The sequence below is a fragment of the Gopherus evgoodei genome, chromosome 3 (genome assembly GCF_007399415.2).
Source record: "Gopherus evgoodei ecotype Sinaloan lineage chromosome 3, rGopEvg1_v1.p, whole genome shotgun sequence".
Classification (NCBI taxonomy): domain Eukaryota; kingdom Metazoa; phylum Chordata; order Testudines; family Testudinidae; genus Gopherus; species Gopherus evgoodei.
Window position 1 is genome coordinate 110,448,505 of NC_044324.1, and position 20,248 is coordinate 110,468,752.

At 39.4% G+C, this 20,248-nt stretch overlaps 1 protein-coding gene across 9 annotated transcripts in view; it reads left to right on the forward strand.

The window, feature by feature from the left end:
• Positions 1 to 20,248, forward strand: part of AKAP7 (A-kinase anchoring protein 7) — a 147,609-nt gene that overhangs the window by 14,841 nt on the left and 112,520 nt on the right. For all 9 annotated transcript variants that reach the window (XM_030556308.1, XM_030556303.1, XM_030556300.1 and 6 more), the window contains exons 3-5: positions 172 to 311; positions 7,078 to 7,214; positions 16,075 to 16,235. In XM_030556308.1, the coding sequence (XP_030412168.1) occupies positions 172 to 311; positions 7,078 to 7,214; positions 16,075 to 16,235 (438 nt within the window). The remainder of the gene's footprint in view (positions 1 to 171; positions 312 to 7,077; positions 7,215 to 16,074; positions 16,236 to 20,248) is intronic.

Consider the following 20,248-nt stretch of genomic DNA (forward strand, 5'->3'; position numbering starts at 1 on the left):
TAATCCTATGTATTATTTTTGAAAACTTAGAAAGAATGGGATATAGTGCCTTTTACATTTATGTTGCTGGCTCAAGACCAACTCATATTGGTGTAGTATTTCTTGTGTATATTTTTTTATTAATCTGTATGTACAAAATAAATATTTTGCCTTCTCCCTCTCTTCCCCTAGCTACTAGTACATCTGAAGTATGTTTTAAAAAGAGGAGAAAAAGGACTATTAGAAGTAAGACTGAAGATGACGATCAAACAAAGAAGAAAAAGCAAGATCAGCCAAACTATTTCATCTCTCTTCCAATTACAAACCCAAAGGTGGTATTCTTCTCTATTCTCTTTTTCTATGGGCAAAATTACTTCGACAGGAGTAAATAAGGCAAGCAATATTTAGCCTAAAGGGGCAGTTCTCAAACTATTGGGCAGGCCTTCCATGGGAGGTATAGGAATGTGTCAAGGGAGGTGTGAGATGTATTCTTTTTAAGAGCTCTGGCTGTCAGCACCAGCAGTTAGGGCTTATGCAGAAGGGCTGTGCACACCCAGGAGGCAGATAAAGGGGACAACTGAAGCCCTGCTACCTGGGCTTGAACTCTCTTCCCCACCAATCCCTTACCTCTCCTACCCTGCCTCCTGCCATTCACTCATTGGGAGGCAGCCCAGGCTCAGGCTCTGCTCTCCTCGCTCCTCCCCACCCCTGCAATCCCTCACCTGGAGGCAGCAGAGCTCTGGCTGTCAGCCCTAGGGTGCAGCAGCAGTGCAGAACTAAGAGTGGCAGTGGGGCGCTAAGTCTTCTGTGAAAAGTGTTTTTGACAAATATCACTTTTCACAGTGCCACCCTTACTTTGTTGCTGCTGGCATGGCACTGCCTTCAGAGCTGGGCAGTGAGCCAGAGCTCTCTGCTGTGCCTTCAGAGCTGGGTGGTGGTATATGGACTTCAGGGTGAGAGGGCAGGGCATAAATAACTACTGACACAAAGAAGGTGGGCCGATCAAATAAGTTTGGGAACCACTGGCCTAAAGTATGACAAATTATTTTATATTATTCTTTAAGGAACAGTGTCATATTAAGAATCACACTGAAACTGTTTTACTAACCATTATTACAAATAAGAATGGATTACTCTATCTGAAAGATAGTAGAGAATATTTTTTCTCTTGTTATCCAGTTTGTTAGATTTGTGGATTTGACAGCATTTCATGTGTAATCAGTTTTAACATTTCCATCTGTATACTTAGGTTCATTCAACAGCAAAAGGGGAGAGGAACACTTCAAAAAATAGGAAAATGTAAATAGTAAATCCACAAAATTGTAGGAGGACTGAGGATGGGTGTAGAGTATATGAAACAACCTTAACTCATTTTATGAAGTTGAGTAGATTTCATTTAGACTGTTTTCCTTTAATAACATGGAATTTGTCCAATTTGCTGTATAATTCATGGTGAACAAATCACCTCCATCCAAAAACTGTAAACCTGTTACGTAAAGGACATATTTCTGGGTGATTATTGTCTAAAAAGCGGCATTTATAGACATAGTATGTGATTTTTGCATATACCTACTATCATCTCACTAATACTTCAGTTCTAGTAGCAATGTTCATTTTTGGTTCTGATTCTGCAACTGACTGCACAGATAGACCCTCTGACCCATGCAGAGCCTCACTAAGTCAGCGGGACTCCATCCTTGTGGGAACCACGTGCAGGATCAGGGCCAATGTGTCAAATATCATTAGGGGACCACAGCTGCTTAAATAATTATTTTATCCTGAAATTTGCTATTAAAAATAATTATTTACTGTTTACTCTAGATTAGGTGGAATATTAAAGTCTGGTTTGCCCTGAGTAGAATAGCAGCTCACCCAATAAGGGGGGGTGTGTGATTTAATTTTTAATGTGGATAGATTTTAGTTAAAAATAGACTGATACACTATGTCAGACAAACTCCAGCTACAGTCTAGTGCCCCCAATCCTGCAAACACTTATACATGCTTAAATTTATGTTCATCAGTATTCCCATTGATTTGGACTACTCATGTGAGTAAAGTTACATTCATGCATATGTGTTCGCAGGACTAGGACCTAAGAAATACTGATTAGTTCTCTTCCTCCCCCAAAAAGGGTCTTTCAGTGATTTCTTCCATCCACAAGACAGTGTGTTGTGATAACTGACTTTCTGGAGAAGAACTGGACAATTCAGTTACTGTTAAGAACTCTGGGACAAGCAATGATGGTTAAAGTTGAAAATCTAAATCCATCCTAGTTCACATATATAGGCCTGAGAGTCAATTAGGCAGTTATTAGTTTCACATGTCTCTAAGAAGCATGTTGATGCATATTCTTAACAAAATTGAGAGATCGTTGGAGTTTCATGCAGTGCAAGTGGTTTCAAGATATACATTAGGATCTTTAAGAACATGTATCTCATGGTTGTTTATAATGTTGTTGTAGCTATGTTGGTCCCAGGATATTAGAGAGATAAGGTGGGTGAGATAGGGATAAAAGATATTACCTCATCCACCTTGTCTCTCTTTCTCATGGTTAGCATGCATTGTCTTAGTTAAGGTAGTAATAGCTGAGCGTGATTCCGTCTCACTAGCTGACATATACACTGAGTTTTGCTAGATATGGATGTTGTGAATACCTGTTGTGGCTTCAGCACGGAAAATAAGATATGGTGTTAGGTGTAAAAGTGGTGCTGTCAAAACCAGTACTTGAATATAGAGTCTGAATTAGATTTTAAAAAATATTTGCTACCATACACCATCAGATGTGTTTTAAAGGTCAACCAAAGAGTGGAATTGTAACTGTGCTATATACTCACACACAGACCTCTGTGTTGAGGAATTCTGAATAATGCCTGAAAATGAATTTTATAAAACCAAACTAAGTATGAAAACACCCCTTTGATTCAGGAACAGTTTTGCAGTGGGGGATTTTTCAGGAAACATTTAATGAGTTATCCTGCTTGTGACTTAGAGTTTTCTCTTGCTATTATTTTAATGGTGTTTTGCATCTTTGGAAGAAAAATATGATGCCCCATTAATTTTAACTTCATACTCTGTTACATTTTACAGAAATAGTTAAATGAAAAATAATAATTGTTTCCATCACTTTTGGTAAATCTTGGATGAGGTTCAATTTCAACTGATATGCTATGTGTCTGAAGATGCTGTTTCTAGGCCCTCAAGATTAGATTTTAATTAAATTGATTATACTTTGTGTTACAACTCTAAAGGTAATGAGTTTTATATTAACTTTTTAGCATTATTCTTGCATGCAGCAAACTCAAATTCTTGCATTTTAGAATAATGTTATTTGATACTATTCAGAATTACATATTGAAGTTAATGGTGAGGATGACCATGGAATCAGAATTAGACTCCTTTTTAAAATTTATTTTTAACACTTTATTATTTGGAGAAGGAGGTGCGTAGTGAGTTGTTGAGATCTGCCCTCAACAATTTATTTACTGAATTAAAACTGCCAAGGTTTGTGAAGAAGACTGGAAGAATCTAATTAAATTAAATTGTCAGCAAAATTGGCAGATGAAATTTAATGTAGAAAAGTGAAAGGTAATGTACAGTAGGAAAAACCATTTAAACATTTCATATATATTAATGGGTTTATCACCAGATATGAGAGATCTAAAAGGAGTCTTCTTTAGCTTAATTAAAATCTGATCTCTGTATCACACTGCTCAAAAGAGTTAATTTAGATAATTGGCTGTATTAAAACAGAAAATAATAAACAAAACCTGAAAATGGAAGTCTGCAAATTGGTCGTACATCTACACCTTGTTTGTTGCATTTAATCTTCGTTACCTGAATTCAAGCGGGACATGCTGGGGATGGACTTCTCCCAGAGGCTCACAAACATTCTTCTGTGTAACAATATTTAGCCTTTGGAATAGTATAGATTATGTAGAACAGTGGTTCTTAACCTTTCCTGAGTACTGTACCCCTTTCAGGAGTCTGATTTGTCTTGTGTACCCCCAAATTTTACCTCACTTAAAAACGACTTACAAAGTCAGACATAAAAATACAAAAGTACCACAGCACACCATTACTGAAAAATTGCTTCCTTTCTCATTTTTACCATATAATTATAAAATAGCTCATATGGAATATAAATATTGTACTTACATTTCTGTGTATAATGTATAGAGCAGTATAAACAAGTCATTGTCCGTATGAAATTTTAGTTTGGACTGACTTCACTAGTGTTTTTTTTATGTAGTCTGTTGTAAAATTAGGCAAATATCTAGATGAGTTGATATACCCCCTGGAAGACCTCTGGGTATCTCCAGGGGTATGCGTACCCCTGGTTGAGAACCACTAGTGTGGAATGCTGACCCTCATAGCTGCTCTTTCCGTTCTTTTCCATTTCTGACTTTGGAACAGAGGGGCATCTCCATTCTTACTTCCCTGCTCATTCTCTGACAGTAAGGTTAGCTGTGGTTTACCTCTGGACCCGGCTGTGGTCTGCCATCTTTGAAATTGACCTTGTTCACAAATAAACATCTGGGGGTTTGTTTTTGTTTTGAGCCAAAATAGTCTTGATAATCGCTTCCAAGTTGCATAAGCATATATCTTCTCTATCCTGAAGGGCTTGAATTGTTATAACTGCGCTTGCATTTTTTTTTCATTTGCTGTCTCTCAGGAAGGAATAAATTAAACTGTTCACTGTCTTGAAAATTTTCCTGGAAACTATAATCAGAAAAAGCAGCAAAGAATCCTGTGGCACCTTATAGACTAACAGACATTTTGGAGCATGAGCTTTCGTGGGTGAATACCCACTTCGTCAGATGCATGTAGTGGAAATTTCCAGGGGCAGGTACATATATGTTGATGGATTTCCACTCCATACGGCTAAATGCAGTGCCTTGCATGGTGTCATGTATGAGAGGGGTAGCTGTGTTAGTCTGGATCTGTAAAAGCAGCAAAGAATCCTGTGGCACCTTATAGACTAACAGACGTCTGTTAGTGCCACAGGATTCTTTGCTGCTTTTACAGATCCAGACTAACACGGCTACCCCTCTGATATATAATTAGAAACTGAGTAAACTGGTAATTGAAATGATGGACCACTCCATCTTTATAATATGAACTTTTCCCCATTGGGATAATTGCACTTTTCTCCAGTTTATGACATTAAGTATTATCTGTGCAGTCAATAAATTGCAGTTATCTGGGATCACATTCATCAGCATTTTGTGTAACTGTGGATCTACATATTTAATACCTTTTGAGAATTCAGTGAAAGTGTCATTTATTTGTGGGAATGTAACTGACAAATTGTGACAGCGGTGAAATACTTATTGCAGTGTAATTTATGATCAGACAGAGGGACATATTTTTTTTCAGATGACATTAGACATTGCCAGACGTTACTAGCTACAGAGAAGCCAAAGCATCTTCCTCTACTAGGCATGTTATTTTTTCCCTTCTTTCTTTGCCATCACTCCCCTTCTGTTCTAATTTGTTACTTACTTATATGGTGCCACAGGAAGTACATGGCACATAAAGACAAGGCTCTCATGTAGCAGGGATTGTCTAAGGCCCTGATCAGGAATGGTGCTGAACTCTCACAACTCTCATTGTTTTCATTGGGAGAGGGTGTTCAGCATCAAAATGAGAGACAAAGATTTGCATGTAAAGGGATTTTCCTTTTTTAATCCAAAAGCACACTCTTCTGTTATGAAAATTTGGCATGTGTGCACACACCCCCACACACACACCCACACCCATTTTACACAACTTTATAGATTTCAAAGTCATTTTGAGGTCTTATAAATTGGTTCTTTTAGGTGATTTGCACCAGGGCTCGCTTGGCTGTAGTGTTTGATAGATGATAATCTGTTTATAATTCACTTAGTTTAGTTCAAGAAATTTTACCAAATACTCAAGATTATAGTAAATCAGCTGTTTGATTTGATTTTCACTAATAGTATATCTAGGCTTTGTAGCAATTTTTCTAATAACCATGATGATTATTGTACTTTCATGTGCAGTAAAGACTGTTGGACAAAATTTATCATGCAAGCCTTCCTTTATGTGTAGTTGCGGATAGAAGGAAAACATTAAGTTAATTTTTTTTAACAAGCAGATTGACAGTATTTTAATAACAGTATGTATCAATATTCTGTTTAAAGAAACTGCCAAAATATATTTGAAGAATGGATATGATCTAACTTTCTCCTCAAATAGAAAAATCAGGAGTTGTAACTCAAATAGCCCAACAAATTATTTACAGAATTCTCATCTTTGTGCTACATACAAGATCTTGAAAAAGCTGGCTGTAGTCCCTCATCCCCTACTGCATCATGAGGTTTATCATAGGCTGGTGGAGGAAGTTCTTGCAGAAGCCTCTAATTTAGAATGTTGACAGCACAACACTGGGGATGAGTAGAGAACCTTAAACCAATGATTCTCAACTATGGGTACATATAAGTCTTCCGGGGGTGTACATCAACTCATCCAGATATTTGCCTAGTTTTACACCAGGCTACATAAAAGCACTAGTGAAGTCAGTACAAACTAAAATTTCATACAATGACGTGTTTATACTGCTGTATATAATATACACTAAAATGTAAGTATGATACTTATATTCCAATTTATTTATTTTATAATTATATGGTAAAAATGAGAAAGTAATTGTTCAGTAATAGTGTGCTGTGTGTGACACTTGTATTTTTACGTCTGATTTTTGTAATAAAGTAGTTTTTAAATGAGATGAAACTTGGGGGCGTGTAAGACAAATCAGACTACTGAAAGGGGTACTGAAAAGGTTGAGAGCCACTTCCTTAAACTGTTCCAGGAATAATCATGCTTCTGCTGAGGAAAATCTACCACTGAGCCCTGACTCTGGGATGTCCAGCTGTACAATAATAACTCCGTTACTTCCTACCCACTTTGAGTTTACTCAGGCAGGTTAACAGAGATGATGATGAAACTTGTGTCTGCTAGCAGAGTTTTTATGCAAACATCTGATGTTAGTAAATTTGTTTTCTTTCTTGCTTGTATTGTGAGATAGAAAAACTATAATGACTAGTTTTGTTTTTGTGTATTTCTTGTCTCTCTTAGATTACAAGAGGTATTCAGGCTGTCCAAGACATAGTAGTACAAAAGGATCACAGGCTTTCCCAAGCAATGGTTCGTTGTGGCTCCTTACATGTCACCCTGTTAGTGATGCATTTATCCAGTGAAGAAGAAGTTGGCACGTAAGTGTTTTGCTGTTAAATTATGTACATTAAAAATCTATTTCTTTGGTTGCAGGGGAGTTCAGGGAAGAAGACCCCATTTTAAGGTACATGTATAAAGGGTAACAATTCTAAATTTCCTGAGACTGATCATATACCTACACTTGGGAATGTTCAGAATAACATACTTTGGTGTATGCTTAACCCTTTAATTCTGAGTTGAAACTAAAGTGTGCAGTGGGCCCTGTGGGAGATGAAAGGATTTCAGTTCTCTCACCACCTTACAATCCTTTATTTAGGCAGAGTTATCCATCCATGTCCAGTTCTTCAGCTCCTCCTTAGGCCTGGTTCTTCATCTCTCTTTCTGCTGTGAGTTAGCATAGGTAGTAGCTCCCCTCTGCTGGCTGACAGATGCTTTTTATTTTTCCTCTAGGTCAATCAACTTATGTAGTTAGTTGATTTTAGCTGCCTCAATAGAGCACAGTCTCAGGTAGCTATATATAGGGCTTTAAAGATCAGTATCAACACCTTGAATTATACTTGGAAGCAAATACAAAGCCAGTTTAGTCTGTGAAATAGCCAGTCTCATTAAGCACTTGCGCTGCATTCTGCAACAGATGAGCTTTGAATTATTTCTGGTGGGAGTCCAATGTAGTTGCACATTATAGTTTCAATCTAGAAGTCACAAAGGCTTTGGGAACTGTGACATAGTCCACATACAAGAAAATAATTTCATTTATTTTGCCAAATACTGATGAATAGCCCTCCTGGGATTTCAGGAACAGTTGGGGATCCAACAGTCCCCTTAAATTGCATACCTCCTTGAGGAAGGGTGAGCAAACCTTTCTAACAGTACAGGCAGATGAATATTATACATTAGACTAGGGATCGGCAACCTTTGGCACACGGCATGCCAGGGTAAGCACCCCAGCGGGCCAGGCCAGTTTGTTTACCTGCCACGTCTGCAGATTCGGCCGATTGTGGCTCCCACTGGCTGCGGTTTGCCACTCCAGGCCAATGGGGCTGCAGGAAGCTGTGCGGGCCGGGGGATGTGCTGGCCGCCGCTTCCATATCCATAGTACTACAGTGTAGTATGATAGAAAACTAAGGTTAAGGTTCTCTTTTAAAGATTGTTTGACTTTACTAAATTTACAAATTAACTATAAAGTAATAAGAATTCATTGACAGAATTAACTGAGAATTTCCAAACTTTACTATGTGCTAAGTTTGTCAGTATAACATTTTTCAAAACTGTTTTTATGAGTGGTGCACAATTTGGTAACCTTCATTTACATTTAACTAATTTTTTGTTTGGCAATTGCAGTTAATAAACATTAGCTGTTTGTTTCCTTGCTTTAGTCAATTTTTGCATTAGCCTTAACATTACTACATTACAGTTACATGTGAATGTGCTTGTTTTTTCTGGTCTTTTTATTTCAATTGTCAAGTGGTTCTCAAGTTTTACTCCAAATTATCTTGAGTTTGACCTAGGTCACTGCAAATAAATCAAGATGCATTAAGAACAAATGAATCAAATCCTTATTTAATTCTGTGGGAGGAATCCTTTACATGTTCATCTCCCTAAAAAACAATAAGCAATATTATTTAAGCAATAAGACACAACAGACAGTGTTTTTGTTGGCATTATTAGAAGGCACAAAGTTCAAGGATATATGATTTTCTCTGAATAATGCAATCATTGCTACAGAGCACTACTTGGGGTGTCTTAATGTTGTTATGAAATACCAGGTGTGTATGATAATAAACTAGTACATTATTATGATGTCATCTGCAGCTAAAAATTCTAATTGCATTAAACGTTCGTAAAATTATTTTGTAGTTACAATTCCAAGTTTTGATTTAGGGCATATTTAGCATTTTGTCTCTAGTAAGGGATTAAACAGCCTTTTCATGGGTACTTCATGTTTTATGTGTCAACGGAAACATTTTGGTAGCTAGGAGCATGATTCTCTCAATAAGAGAAAAATATTAAATGTACTGAAAGTATTTGGGCTTTATTGCATTAAGTTGCAATAACAAAAATGAGATATTGGACTCTCTAAATTATCTGCTGTGCTTGTTTCCCCCCCTTCCACTCTCATACATTTGGGACATCAGAACCCCTTGGGCTCTGTGCCCTCATCCCTCCCCAGAACACATGAGCAGGAACCTACCAGCTTCTACCCCCAAGAGATGATGCATAAGTAAGGCTAAGATTTTGTCATGGTTATTTTTAGTAAAAGTCACGGACAGGTCACAGGCAATAAACAAAAATTCACAGAAGCTGTGATCTGTCTATGACTTTTGCTGCTGCAGCTCGTGGTTTCCCCTACCACCATGGTGGCTGGGGGCTGTGGGGTTTCCCCTCTGCCCGCGGCAGCTGGAAGCTGCGGTGACCATATTTCCCCAAGAGAAAACGGGACACCCCCAGCTGCTCACCCAAAGTATCTCCCTCCCATGCAAGGCTCTCGCCCATCGTTGGAACGGTGAAGAGGGCCCCCTCAGGAGTCTGTCATCTGTTGCTGGAACCTTGCAAGGGGCCCCCTGTCGCTACTGTCGACAGAACCCTGCCACGGCCCTACTGGCTGCCAGCTCCAGAGTCCCACAGCCTCTGGGGCTGAAGAAGAGAATTTCATTGAGGTCTCTGGAAGTTATGTATTCTGTGACTTCCATGGCCTCCGTGACATAAACATAGTCTTATGCAAAAGGCCTTGCTCCCCTGATGGGAGAGATGCAGAGGTAGCCAGCAAGGAGAACAGGCCATTCTAGATCTGTTGGACACGCTCTCATCCCCCCAAATGCTCTGTCCCCTGAAATACAAGGGCAAGAGCACATGAGCTTCCTCCTGCCCTGGGCAATGGCCCAAGGAATCCATTGCTGCCTTAGGGCAGCTGCTGTGGTGTAATGGAAGTATGCTCTCAATGACTCCAGATGATTTCACATCCTGCTGACATCAGCAGAATTGTTAATTGATCTAAACTGTGAAAGTTCAAGAAGTGGGGGCAATATGGGGTTGACTGCTAATTAGAGATTGATCCTGAAAGAGAGATGCAGAGAAAAAGGAGATAACAGGCATTAAAATAAAACAAAAGCTGAAAGTAATACAATATAATAGGAGGCATAAAAAGCAAAATAAAAGTTTCTGTGAGATGGCTGGGGTGAAAGAAGGGCATGTTGGTTCAACAATAGGGGAGCATATTGGTTGAGGTGTCTGTGCAGAGGGAGAAAAAAATATGTGGCTAGGATCGGAATATGGCTTGAGGAAACCACAATTAAAAAATGTAACTGAAGTACCTTTGACTGTTGCTCACATTAACTGTCTTTTTCAGTTTACTTTGTCTAACTTCAGTGTAGTCTCTTTGGACAAGGAATGTATGTTTTTTACATAGTTATATAGGTCCTACACAATGGGAGCTTGATCGTGATTGGGAGATGTGGGCATTTAATAATAATAATCCTCTAGATTGCTTAAAGTAGAGAATTAAGGTTTTTAGTTCTTTCCTGCATGTGTTCAAATCGATTCTTTCAAAAGATTAAAGAGTGAAAAGTTGAACTGTGCTTTCTTTGCTTTTATATACTTCACTAATTTCTAGTACAGAACACCACTAGATTTACAGAAAGAGACAAAGTGCTAAATAACTTTTAACAAGTTTGGTTTCAGCAAGATACATCTTGGCCCTAAGTTGCTCTCACACCTCAATGCTACAGCAAACAACTGGTAACTTTTAAAAATAAAAGCATTGAACAGAGAAAGAAAGAGAAACAGATATACCCCTTATCTGATCCCCTCAGCACGCATATACGAACAGTTGAAAATATTCTAATTTGCTTTGCTTACATTAACTTTGTTTTTATCAGAGACTTTTAAATTAACAATTTAGAAAACAGCTGAGATCCATACTTAAATGTCATAATGTTTAGATTATATAATTGGGGGGAGAGATAGCTCAGTGGTTTGAGCATTGGCCTACAAAACCCAGGGTTATAAATTCAATCCTTGAGGGGGCCATTTAGGGATCTGGGGCAAAAATCTGTATGGGGATTGGTCCTGCTTTGAGTAGGGGGTTGGACTAGATGACCTCCTAAGTCCCCTCCATTTTATGATTCTATGAATTCAGAAAAAACATGGACAGCTCCTAAAATCCATTTTACATATTCCTAGAGGGATGTTTTGTTCCTGTCATTATTTCCTCACCCAGCTCTGAAATCTAGAGATCATTGTAAATTTCCTGTCATTATCTCTGAATGTTAGTTGAACTGAGTTTAAAAATATATAACAGTACCATGTAACAGTAATCTTTTGTTTCAGTCCAAATAAGTAATATTTAAATGTTACTTGAAACACTTTATAAATGGAAAAACAGGAATATAGAGTCAAATCTTGCTTGTTCATTTATATTAATAGTGAAGTCTCTAGGAATATTTGCTTGGGTACAGTGACATGGGTTTGTCCCATCCACTCTACACTTAGAAAACAATTCTAAGAACTATGAAAATGTTAAGGTAGCATACAGAAAAATGTAGAATAAAATGTATTCTAGAAATTGGCTAGAAAACTGGGTAGAAAACCAATTTATTAAATCCATCTATTAGACAACACACATTGTAAATCACATGCAAACTAATTTTTCAATGAGACAAGCCAATTGAAAAGACTCTGCTCTAATCCAAAACTGATCCTTCACAGCCCATCCATCAGGCAAAACCTGAGTCAATAGATGGGCTTGTGAGGTATATTCAGTTAATGAGGGACCACTGTTAAAGGCCCTCTTTTGAAAAATATATATTACCAGTTCCCAGATGTAAAAATCGAGAGACTGTCAGCTTGATGTCCCAGTTGATATCAACTGTTTGCATAAGGCACAAAAAAAAAATAAAAAAGACCATGTCTAAGGTAACCAGGACCTGAAACAAATTAGCAGCCACTAGCAGTCTGTGGAACAGTAGGTTAATATGCTTCATTTGTAATATCCTACAAAGAAAGGCAGCTCAATCTGCACTTGCTGAAATTTGTGAGACATCTTCATGTATAGCTCCACACAGAACACACTGCAGGAATCCAGCCTGTTGGTAGAAGAGGCTTAAGTGACTGAGGAGGTGTACATGTATAAGGAACAGTCAGACCCTTTTGTCAAGCACAGATGAGTAAAAGTATGTTTGTCCACTGATCTTATCTGGGCATCCAGAAACTTACAGGTTTATTATTCATGGTGAAGGTTGCAAACTTCATTTTAAAAATTGGCAAGGATACCCTAATGAAAAGAACATATCACATCTGCTGTTACCTCTAGATGTGTTTCTAATTCAGCCAACATCACTTTTTACCTGAACTAGGTTTCAGTCAACCATCTAATTCTCACACAAGCCCCCAGTACCATAGAGACATTGGAAAAGTAGAGGGGAGTGCTGTTCAGATATGATTATAAGAATGTACAAACACCCTTGTAGGTAAGTGTGTGTGTGGGCATAATGAATGAAATAACCTACCATATCTGATAGGATATGAAAGTTCTTAGTTGCCATGATGATAGCTTGCATATAAAAATAATCATAGGGCTAGAAGGGACCTCGAGATATCATCTAGTCCAGTCCCCTGCACTCATGGCATGACTAAGTATTATCTAGACCAAATACTAAAGATAGATCAAAATAAATGATGTAGATTCTACTAGTGCCTCTAAGGGTACATCTACACTGCAGTCTCCTTATATAAGCGTATAGAGTACATACACTGCATGCCTCCCTAGCATGTGTATAAACAGCAACGTAGACAGTGAGGAACTGCTTAGGTGAGTAAAGACATGCATGAATCCTTAAGGTAGACCTCTACCCCGATATAACACTGTCTTCAGGAGCCAAAAAATCTTACTGTGTTATAGGTGAAACTGCATTATGTTGAACTTGCTTTGATCTGCCAGAGCGTGCAGCCCTGCCTCCGCAGAGTGCTGCTTTACCGTGTTATATCCAAATTCATGTTATATCTGATCATGTTATATCAGGGTAAAGGTGTATATACCCTATGTGGCTCCTCATACATCCAAGCAATACCTCCCCTTTCTACACTGATACTTTTTAGCAGTGTTGTGACCTGTTGCTGGAGTCTTTCTCCACCGCTAGGAATTGCTGGAGTCTTTCCCTTCCAAAGGGAAAGACTCCAGCAGCAGGGAAAAGTTTTGGCAGGGCAGAGGCAGCGGGGAATGCGGATCTGTCATTGCCGCTACTGGAGCCTTTCCCTGTCACAGGGAGTTGCCAGAGACTCTCTACCCCAGTGAAAGACTCCAGCTGTGGGGGAAAGCTCTGACAGGGGTAGACTTTGGAGCTGCTAGAACTTTTTCTTGCTGCCTGCTCACTGCCAGGGCCTCTCACTGATGGGTGTAGCTACACACTGCTTCATGGACACAGCCTGCTTTTTACTACGGGGTGTGGCTACGTGTATCCTACGCAGTGCCGCCAGTGGTGTGCAGTATAGACATAGCCTGAGAATATATCTATTTTGCAGGTAATTACTGCCACCTAGTGACTATAAAGTCAACATTACATCAGTGAAGTAAAAGGTTAATATTTCATTGACAATAGCTAAGGAAAAAATTCATTGCAGTAGGTGAGGAAAACCACATACAACTTCCATCACTGAGTTGTATGTCTTATAGCCCTTATGGCACTAAAAATGTAGTTACTGATCTCTCTACCTCCTTGAATCTGAAGGTCATTTCAAGACAAGTACAACTTTTTCACATGTACAAAAATGTCTGTTGAAAATGATTATTAAAATGCTAACAGATCTTGTTTCTCAACTAAAGCATACATTTATTCTTATACCTGCATGCCACTTATCTCCTGTTATCAACAAGATAAAGTAAGGAAAGTAATAGTGCTTCCTACCCCAAAGTGCTTTGTAAACTGATTGCAATGATATACAAACTATTACAAAGGATCCTTTCAAGCACCAATGAAGTACCACTGGAACGAAATGCAGCATCTTTTTAACACAACACAGTAACGTTATGCAATAGTTTAGGATAGGAGGTGAAGTAAACTGCCATATTTAGTTGAAATTTCAGGACAAATTAGAGAAGCAGAATGTTTAGTAAAGTTGGAATTTGGCCAGTATACTGAAGATTTCTGGAAAGTTTGAGCAAAATAGCTCTTGAAAGAGTGAAGAACAATATTCGTCCCCCCAACACCAATCTGGCAGGGGACCTCAATCTTTTGTGTGGTGCACCTCAACAATGACTGGCCTTTGTAATTTCAGATTTAGCATGGTCATACTGCAGTACTTAAATGAGCAGTGTATATTTGAAGAATACTCATTTTAAAAGAACAAACTTATAAATGTTTGAAAATGCAGAGCTGCATATATACAGTAAGCAATTCTTATTAGATGTGATGCACAGGCGTTAAAAAGACATATCTATTTGAAAGCTAGTCTGTTTTAAAAAACGAGTTAAATAGTGGTATTACACCTGGCATCATGTCCCCCAGACAATTTCTGTGGTTTTACATTTTTTAATTAAAATTTTTTTTTCTATTGCTCTGTGAAAGAGGCACAAAAATGGAAAAACTGGCAAATTAGTCGCAAAGGGAAACAATGAAAATGACAATACACAAAGTAATAAACTGAAAAAGAGAATTTTTCCCCTTTGATTGTTCAGTTACTGTAATCTTAAAAATCACACTTAAAATTCAGAAAATTATTTCCCTGTTATTGGTGCAAGTAATAATTAAGTTGAAACTGTCCTGTTGACTGTTAAGTGACACAGGCTCAGTTAATTCAAAGCAAGGAGCAGAGCTGTAGAGCTAGAACAGAGACAGAGGAGCCCAGAGTTAATGAGACTTCCTTAAAGATGTGCCCAATGCTTGGATTTTGCCACAGGAATTAATGTTGGCTAACTGAGTACTGAACATGTGCATTGAAAATTTTAAATTCTGTAGGTGCACACTTATGCTCAAATCCTGGTCCCTTAGCGTCAGTGGGAGATTTGCCATCGATTTCAATGAGATCAGGATATTGCCTTTAAAGAGCAATGCAGTATGCATCTTTACACAACTAGTTATATGTTGAGTTTCAGAAACTGGTTATGAGACTCACATACTCTCATCAGCTCTCTAATACCTTTGTTGTTCCCGCAACATGCATTTGCAGAATGTTTTTGATTGCATGTAGGAATCAAAGACCTCATTGCCCCTGTGATGCTTTCCCAACATCAGATCTCTGTTTAACAGTCTGGGACTGCACTGCAGTGCACTGCTAGCCCAAGGTGTGGCCATGATCAGTCATATTTACAGTACCATTGCCTGGGACCAGATCCTCAGGTGTAATCTAACATAGCTCTCTCTGGCAACCCCCAGAGCTATGCTGGGTTCTTAGCTTCCTCTTCCAGACAGTCTCAGGAAGGCCTCTGTTCTACTTTCTAGATAGAGATCTGTTTTTAACAACTGTGATTCCTTCTCCCTGGTTCCCAACCCTGGACTAATTAGCTGAGTCTCTATTGGGCAGAAGGTTACACCTCCAACACCCATGTTTCTGGAGAGTGTATGGTTAAGCGTAACCATGTGTTTCTGGAAAATAAATATTTTCCCCAAAGCATCTACATTCTGATAGGGAGTTTTGGCAGGGAAAGTGTATGAACAATAAGGAGTGAATTCACTGGTAACTACTCACAAAACAAAATACTCGAGGCTTTAATAAATGTTTGCTCTGTAACCTTGGGCAAGTCTGTCTCAGTTTCCTTTTCTATAAAATGGGGCAAATAATACCTACAGGACTGGTATAGGTATAAGGTAACACAGAGGTGTTGTGAGGCTTAAATTGAAGTCTCTGAATGGGAATACAAAACAATAAATTTATTACTATGTCAAAGAGATTTTTCTTCCTTCACAGAGCAGTTGGTGCTCTTTTAGAAAGCAAAGATGCAGTAGAAGAACTCCTACAAGGAAAACATTTGGATTTATCATTTCAAGGAATTGATGATTTTAGAAATGAAGTTATATTTGTGAAGTTTGCAGCGAGTGACCATACAGCCGCACTTACGGAGATATCAGGTAAAACTTGTTAATATCATTACAAAGTGCTCAGAATGCTCTTCTAAGCTCTTGCTAATATAGGACTATGTTATCCACTAAATGGGCAGTACAATAACTCCTCACTTAAAGTTGTCCCGCTTAACGTTGTTAAGTTGCTGATCAATTAGGGAACATACTCATTTAAAGTTGTGCAATGCTCCACTCTTAGGTTGTTTGGCTGCCTGCTTTCTCCACAGCTGGCAGCCTCCCTGCGCCTCCCGCCCACTGGCAGACCCAGCTGATCAGCGCCTTTCCTCTCCTCCCCCCGCCTCCTGCCCGTGGCAATCAGCTGGTTTGCGGCGTTTTGGAGGCAGGAGGGAGTGGGGGAGAAGCCAGAATGCAGTGTGCAAAGTAAAGGGGGAGGAGGTGGTGGGGGAGACGAGGCAGGTCAAGGGTTGGGGCTTGGGGGAAGGAGTGGAGAGGGCAGGCTGGGGGTCGAGCCCAGGGCCGGCTTCAGGCACCAGCGCAGCTAGCAGGTGCCTGGGGTGGCCAACGGAAAGGGGCAGCACTTCCGGCTCTTTGGCAGTGGGTCCCTCAGTCCATCTCGGAGGGAAGGACCTGCCACCAAATTGCTGCTGAAAAATATGAAGCGGCAGTGGTAGAGCTGCGGCTGCTGATCACCTTTTTTTGGGGGGGTGGTCAATTGGAGCGGCAAAAATGCTGGAGCCGGCCCTGGTTGAGCCCCCTGCCCCTGGTTCTTGCAGAGTAGGGGAAGCTGCCCTGGAACCTACTCCTCCCCCCATTTACATTAATTTTTATGAGGAAACTGGATTCACTTAACATCATTTCACTTAAAGTCACATTTTTCAGGAACATAACTACAACGTTAAGTGAGGAGTTACTGTAATTACAATTGGAGCTTACACATTCTTCTGTTGGGAGGGCTGGCATTTCAGACCACAACATTCATGGATTTTTTGAGCTCCATGGATGCCCTCTGCAGTGGTTCGTGGCCCATCTTTGCACTGTTCATCCCAAAATCCATGTTTACTATCTGCCCTAGAACCACCCTCCTAAAGGATGTTAACTACATCATGGAGGAGAAAGATAGGTAAGTTAACATTGATTGAGTCAGGATTAACTTCCTTACAAGTTTCATGGGTTGGGTGTGTTGAGACAGTGCATCTCCATGGCTTCCTCCTTGATTCACCTCATTCCCCATGCTCATACCTGAAACATCATGGAGCACCCTGAGAAGGCTGAAAAAGGCAATAATATTCCCTCTCTCACCCTGGGTCACAGAACCATACAATTAGAAGGGATCACAAGGGTCATCTAGTCTAACCCTCTTCTCAGATGCAAGCTTTATTGTGTCTAAACTATTCAAGACAGATGGCTATCCAGCCTCCTTTTGAAAACTTCCAGTGAAGGAGCTTCCATGACCACTCTAAGCAGTCTGTTCCATTGTGATTCTGTTACTACTGTAGGAAAGTTTTTCCTAAGATTTAATCTAAATCTGCAGTGCTGTAGTTTGAACCCACTGCCTCTTGTCCTGCTCGCTGTGGCAAGAGAGAACTTTTCTTCATTATTTTTATGACAGCCTTTCAAATATTTGAAGACCACTATTATGTCCCCCCTTAATCACCTCTTTTCCAAACTAAACATACCCAGTTCCTTCAGCCTTTTCTCATACGACTTGCATTCCATACCTTTGATCATCTTTGTCACTCAGCTCTGGATCCTTTCCAGTTTCTCTACATCCTTTCTATACATTGGTGACCAGCTGAGCCTAAGCAGCACCAAGCAGAGCAGTATTATCACCTCCTGTGATTTGCATGCTATGCCTCTGTTAATGCAATCTAAAATTTTGTTTGCTTTTTTTGGTAACAGCGTCACATTGTTGACTCATGTTGAGATTGTGATCCACCACAACTCCCAGATCCTTCTCAGTAGTGTTGCTGCCAAGCCAGTTTCCCCCCTTCTGTATTTGTGCATTTGTTTTTTATCCTCTGTAGCACCTTACATTTGTCTTTGTTGAATTTCATTTTGTTGTCTATAACCCAGTTCTCCATTCCATCAAATACTGATACCCTACCCTTGCTGTAATTGAGGGTATATCATCCATAATTAATCCCACTGGATTAGAAAAAAACAACAAAAACAAATAGAAGGTCAAATGTAGACCCTCTTCCCATGAGTATGAAAGTTCCCTAGCGAGTGGGACATGGGCAGACCAGGAGAGGGGTGGGACCTGAGAATCTGCCTCACGAAGTGGGCGTGGGATGTAAAAGTCCCTGTCACTGTATTGGGCTCCCAGGGCACCCCTGAACTCACATAGCTTTTGGTCTTTGTTTCCAGGCAGCCAACACCACACCTCCATCCAAGGGCTCTGCTCTTCTCCTAGGTCTGACATCAGCTAAGCTGGGCTTCTCTCTTTTACATCTTCCCTCCAGACCTGACATGCCTTGCAGGGGTGGTAGGGCTCCTTGAGCCCAGTACAGTCCGTGAACCTCATCACATACACCCTGTCACAGTCCCACATAGTTGCTTCAGTCTTTGGGCTGAAGGTAGCCTCTGTGGAGGAACTTTGGAGCCATGCTGCAGATTGTAGAGTGAGGATTCTCCCCCCCTCCCCCATGTATCTGCTTAGCACCTAGTCTGGCTTCTCAGACTGAGTGCTGTGCTTAGAATTTTAGTTTAAATAAAAACAGACATGGCAAACATAAATGTTGATTGTGTTCCTGCTGCAAAGTGTTCTAAGCAAGTACTTTTTATATTTAAAAAATAATGAATTTCAATAATTAGTTGGAAGAAGTGTCAGGTATAGGTGTCAGCATTATTTTGTGTTAGCAGCAGCATGATTTTCATGGCAGTTGTGGGTTCATCATGAAATCCAAAAGATTGGAGTGTAGATATCACTATTATTTTTCTGTTTCTAAATCTAACTCCAATGTATTTTAGAACAGAAAGGTCTGAAAGAAATAAAAAATAAATAAATTTATTTTGTGGCTCTTTTTTTTTTTTAACTTATCTATCATGTATCTTAAGATCATTTAGCAGACCATATTAGCAACTTATTATGTCTGATTATGGAAAAAGCCCTACTGAAACTATAACTATGCATTCTCTTTTCAAAATTATTTAATTTAGAGATCATACACATTTTTAAATGCTTATTGAAAGTGCTAAATATTTATTATATTTTATTTATATATAAAAAAATAAATAAAACACAGCATTTACTCCGAAACAAAAAGAAATAAAACCATTCTGGCCACAAATCCCCATCACTGGTGACCACATCCTTGAAGTATAGTGATACCATGCGATAACTGTAGAATTGCTATTGCTGTATTTTAGTGTTCATGATCCCATAAGAACATAAGAATGGCCGTACTGAGTCAGACTGAAGGTCCATGTAGCCCAGTAACCTGTCTATCGATAGTGCGCCAATGCCAGGTGCCACAGAGGGAGTGAACTAATGGTAGTGATCAAGTGATCTCTCTCCTGCCATCTGTCTCCACCCTCTGACAAACAAAGGCTAGGGACACCATTCCTTACCCATCCTGAATAGCAGCCATTAATGGACTTACGTGCATGCGTTTATCCAGTTCTCTTTAAACTCTGTTATAGTCCTAGCCTTCACAACCTCAGGCAAGGAGTTCCACAGGTTGACTGTGCGCTGTGTGAAGAACAACTTCCTTTTCTTTGTTTTAACCTGCTGCCCATTAATTTATTTGGTGGCCCCTAGTTCTTATATTATGAGAACAAGTAAATAACTTTTCCTTATTTACTTTCTTGATATCACTCATGATTGTATATACCTCTATCATATTCCCCCTTAGTTTCCTCTTTTCAAAGCTGAAAAGTCCTAGCCTCTTTAATCTCTCCTCATATTGGACCCGTTCCAACCCCTAATCATTTTAGTTGCCCTTCTCTGAACCCAAGTTAGATTAAACTGATTTTGAAAGACACATTCGATTTTCTGAAATTTACCTCATGATTTACTACAGAGTTAGGTTGTTTGGACACCTAATTTGTATTTCCATATA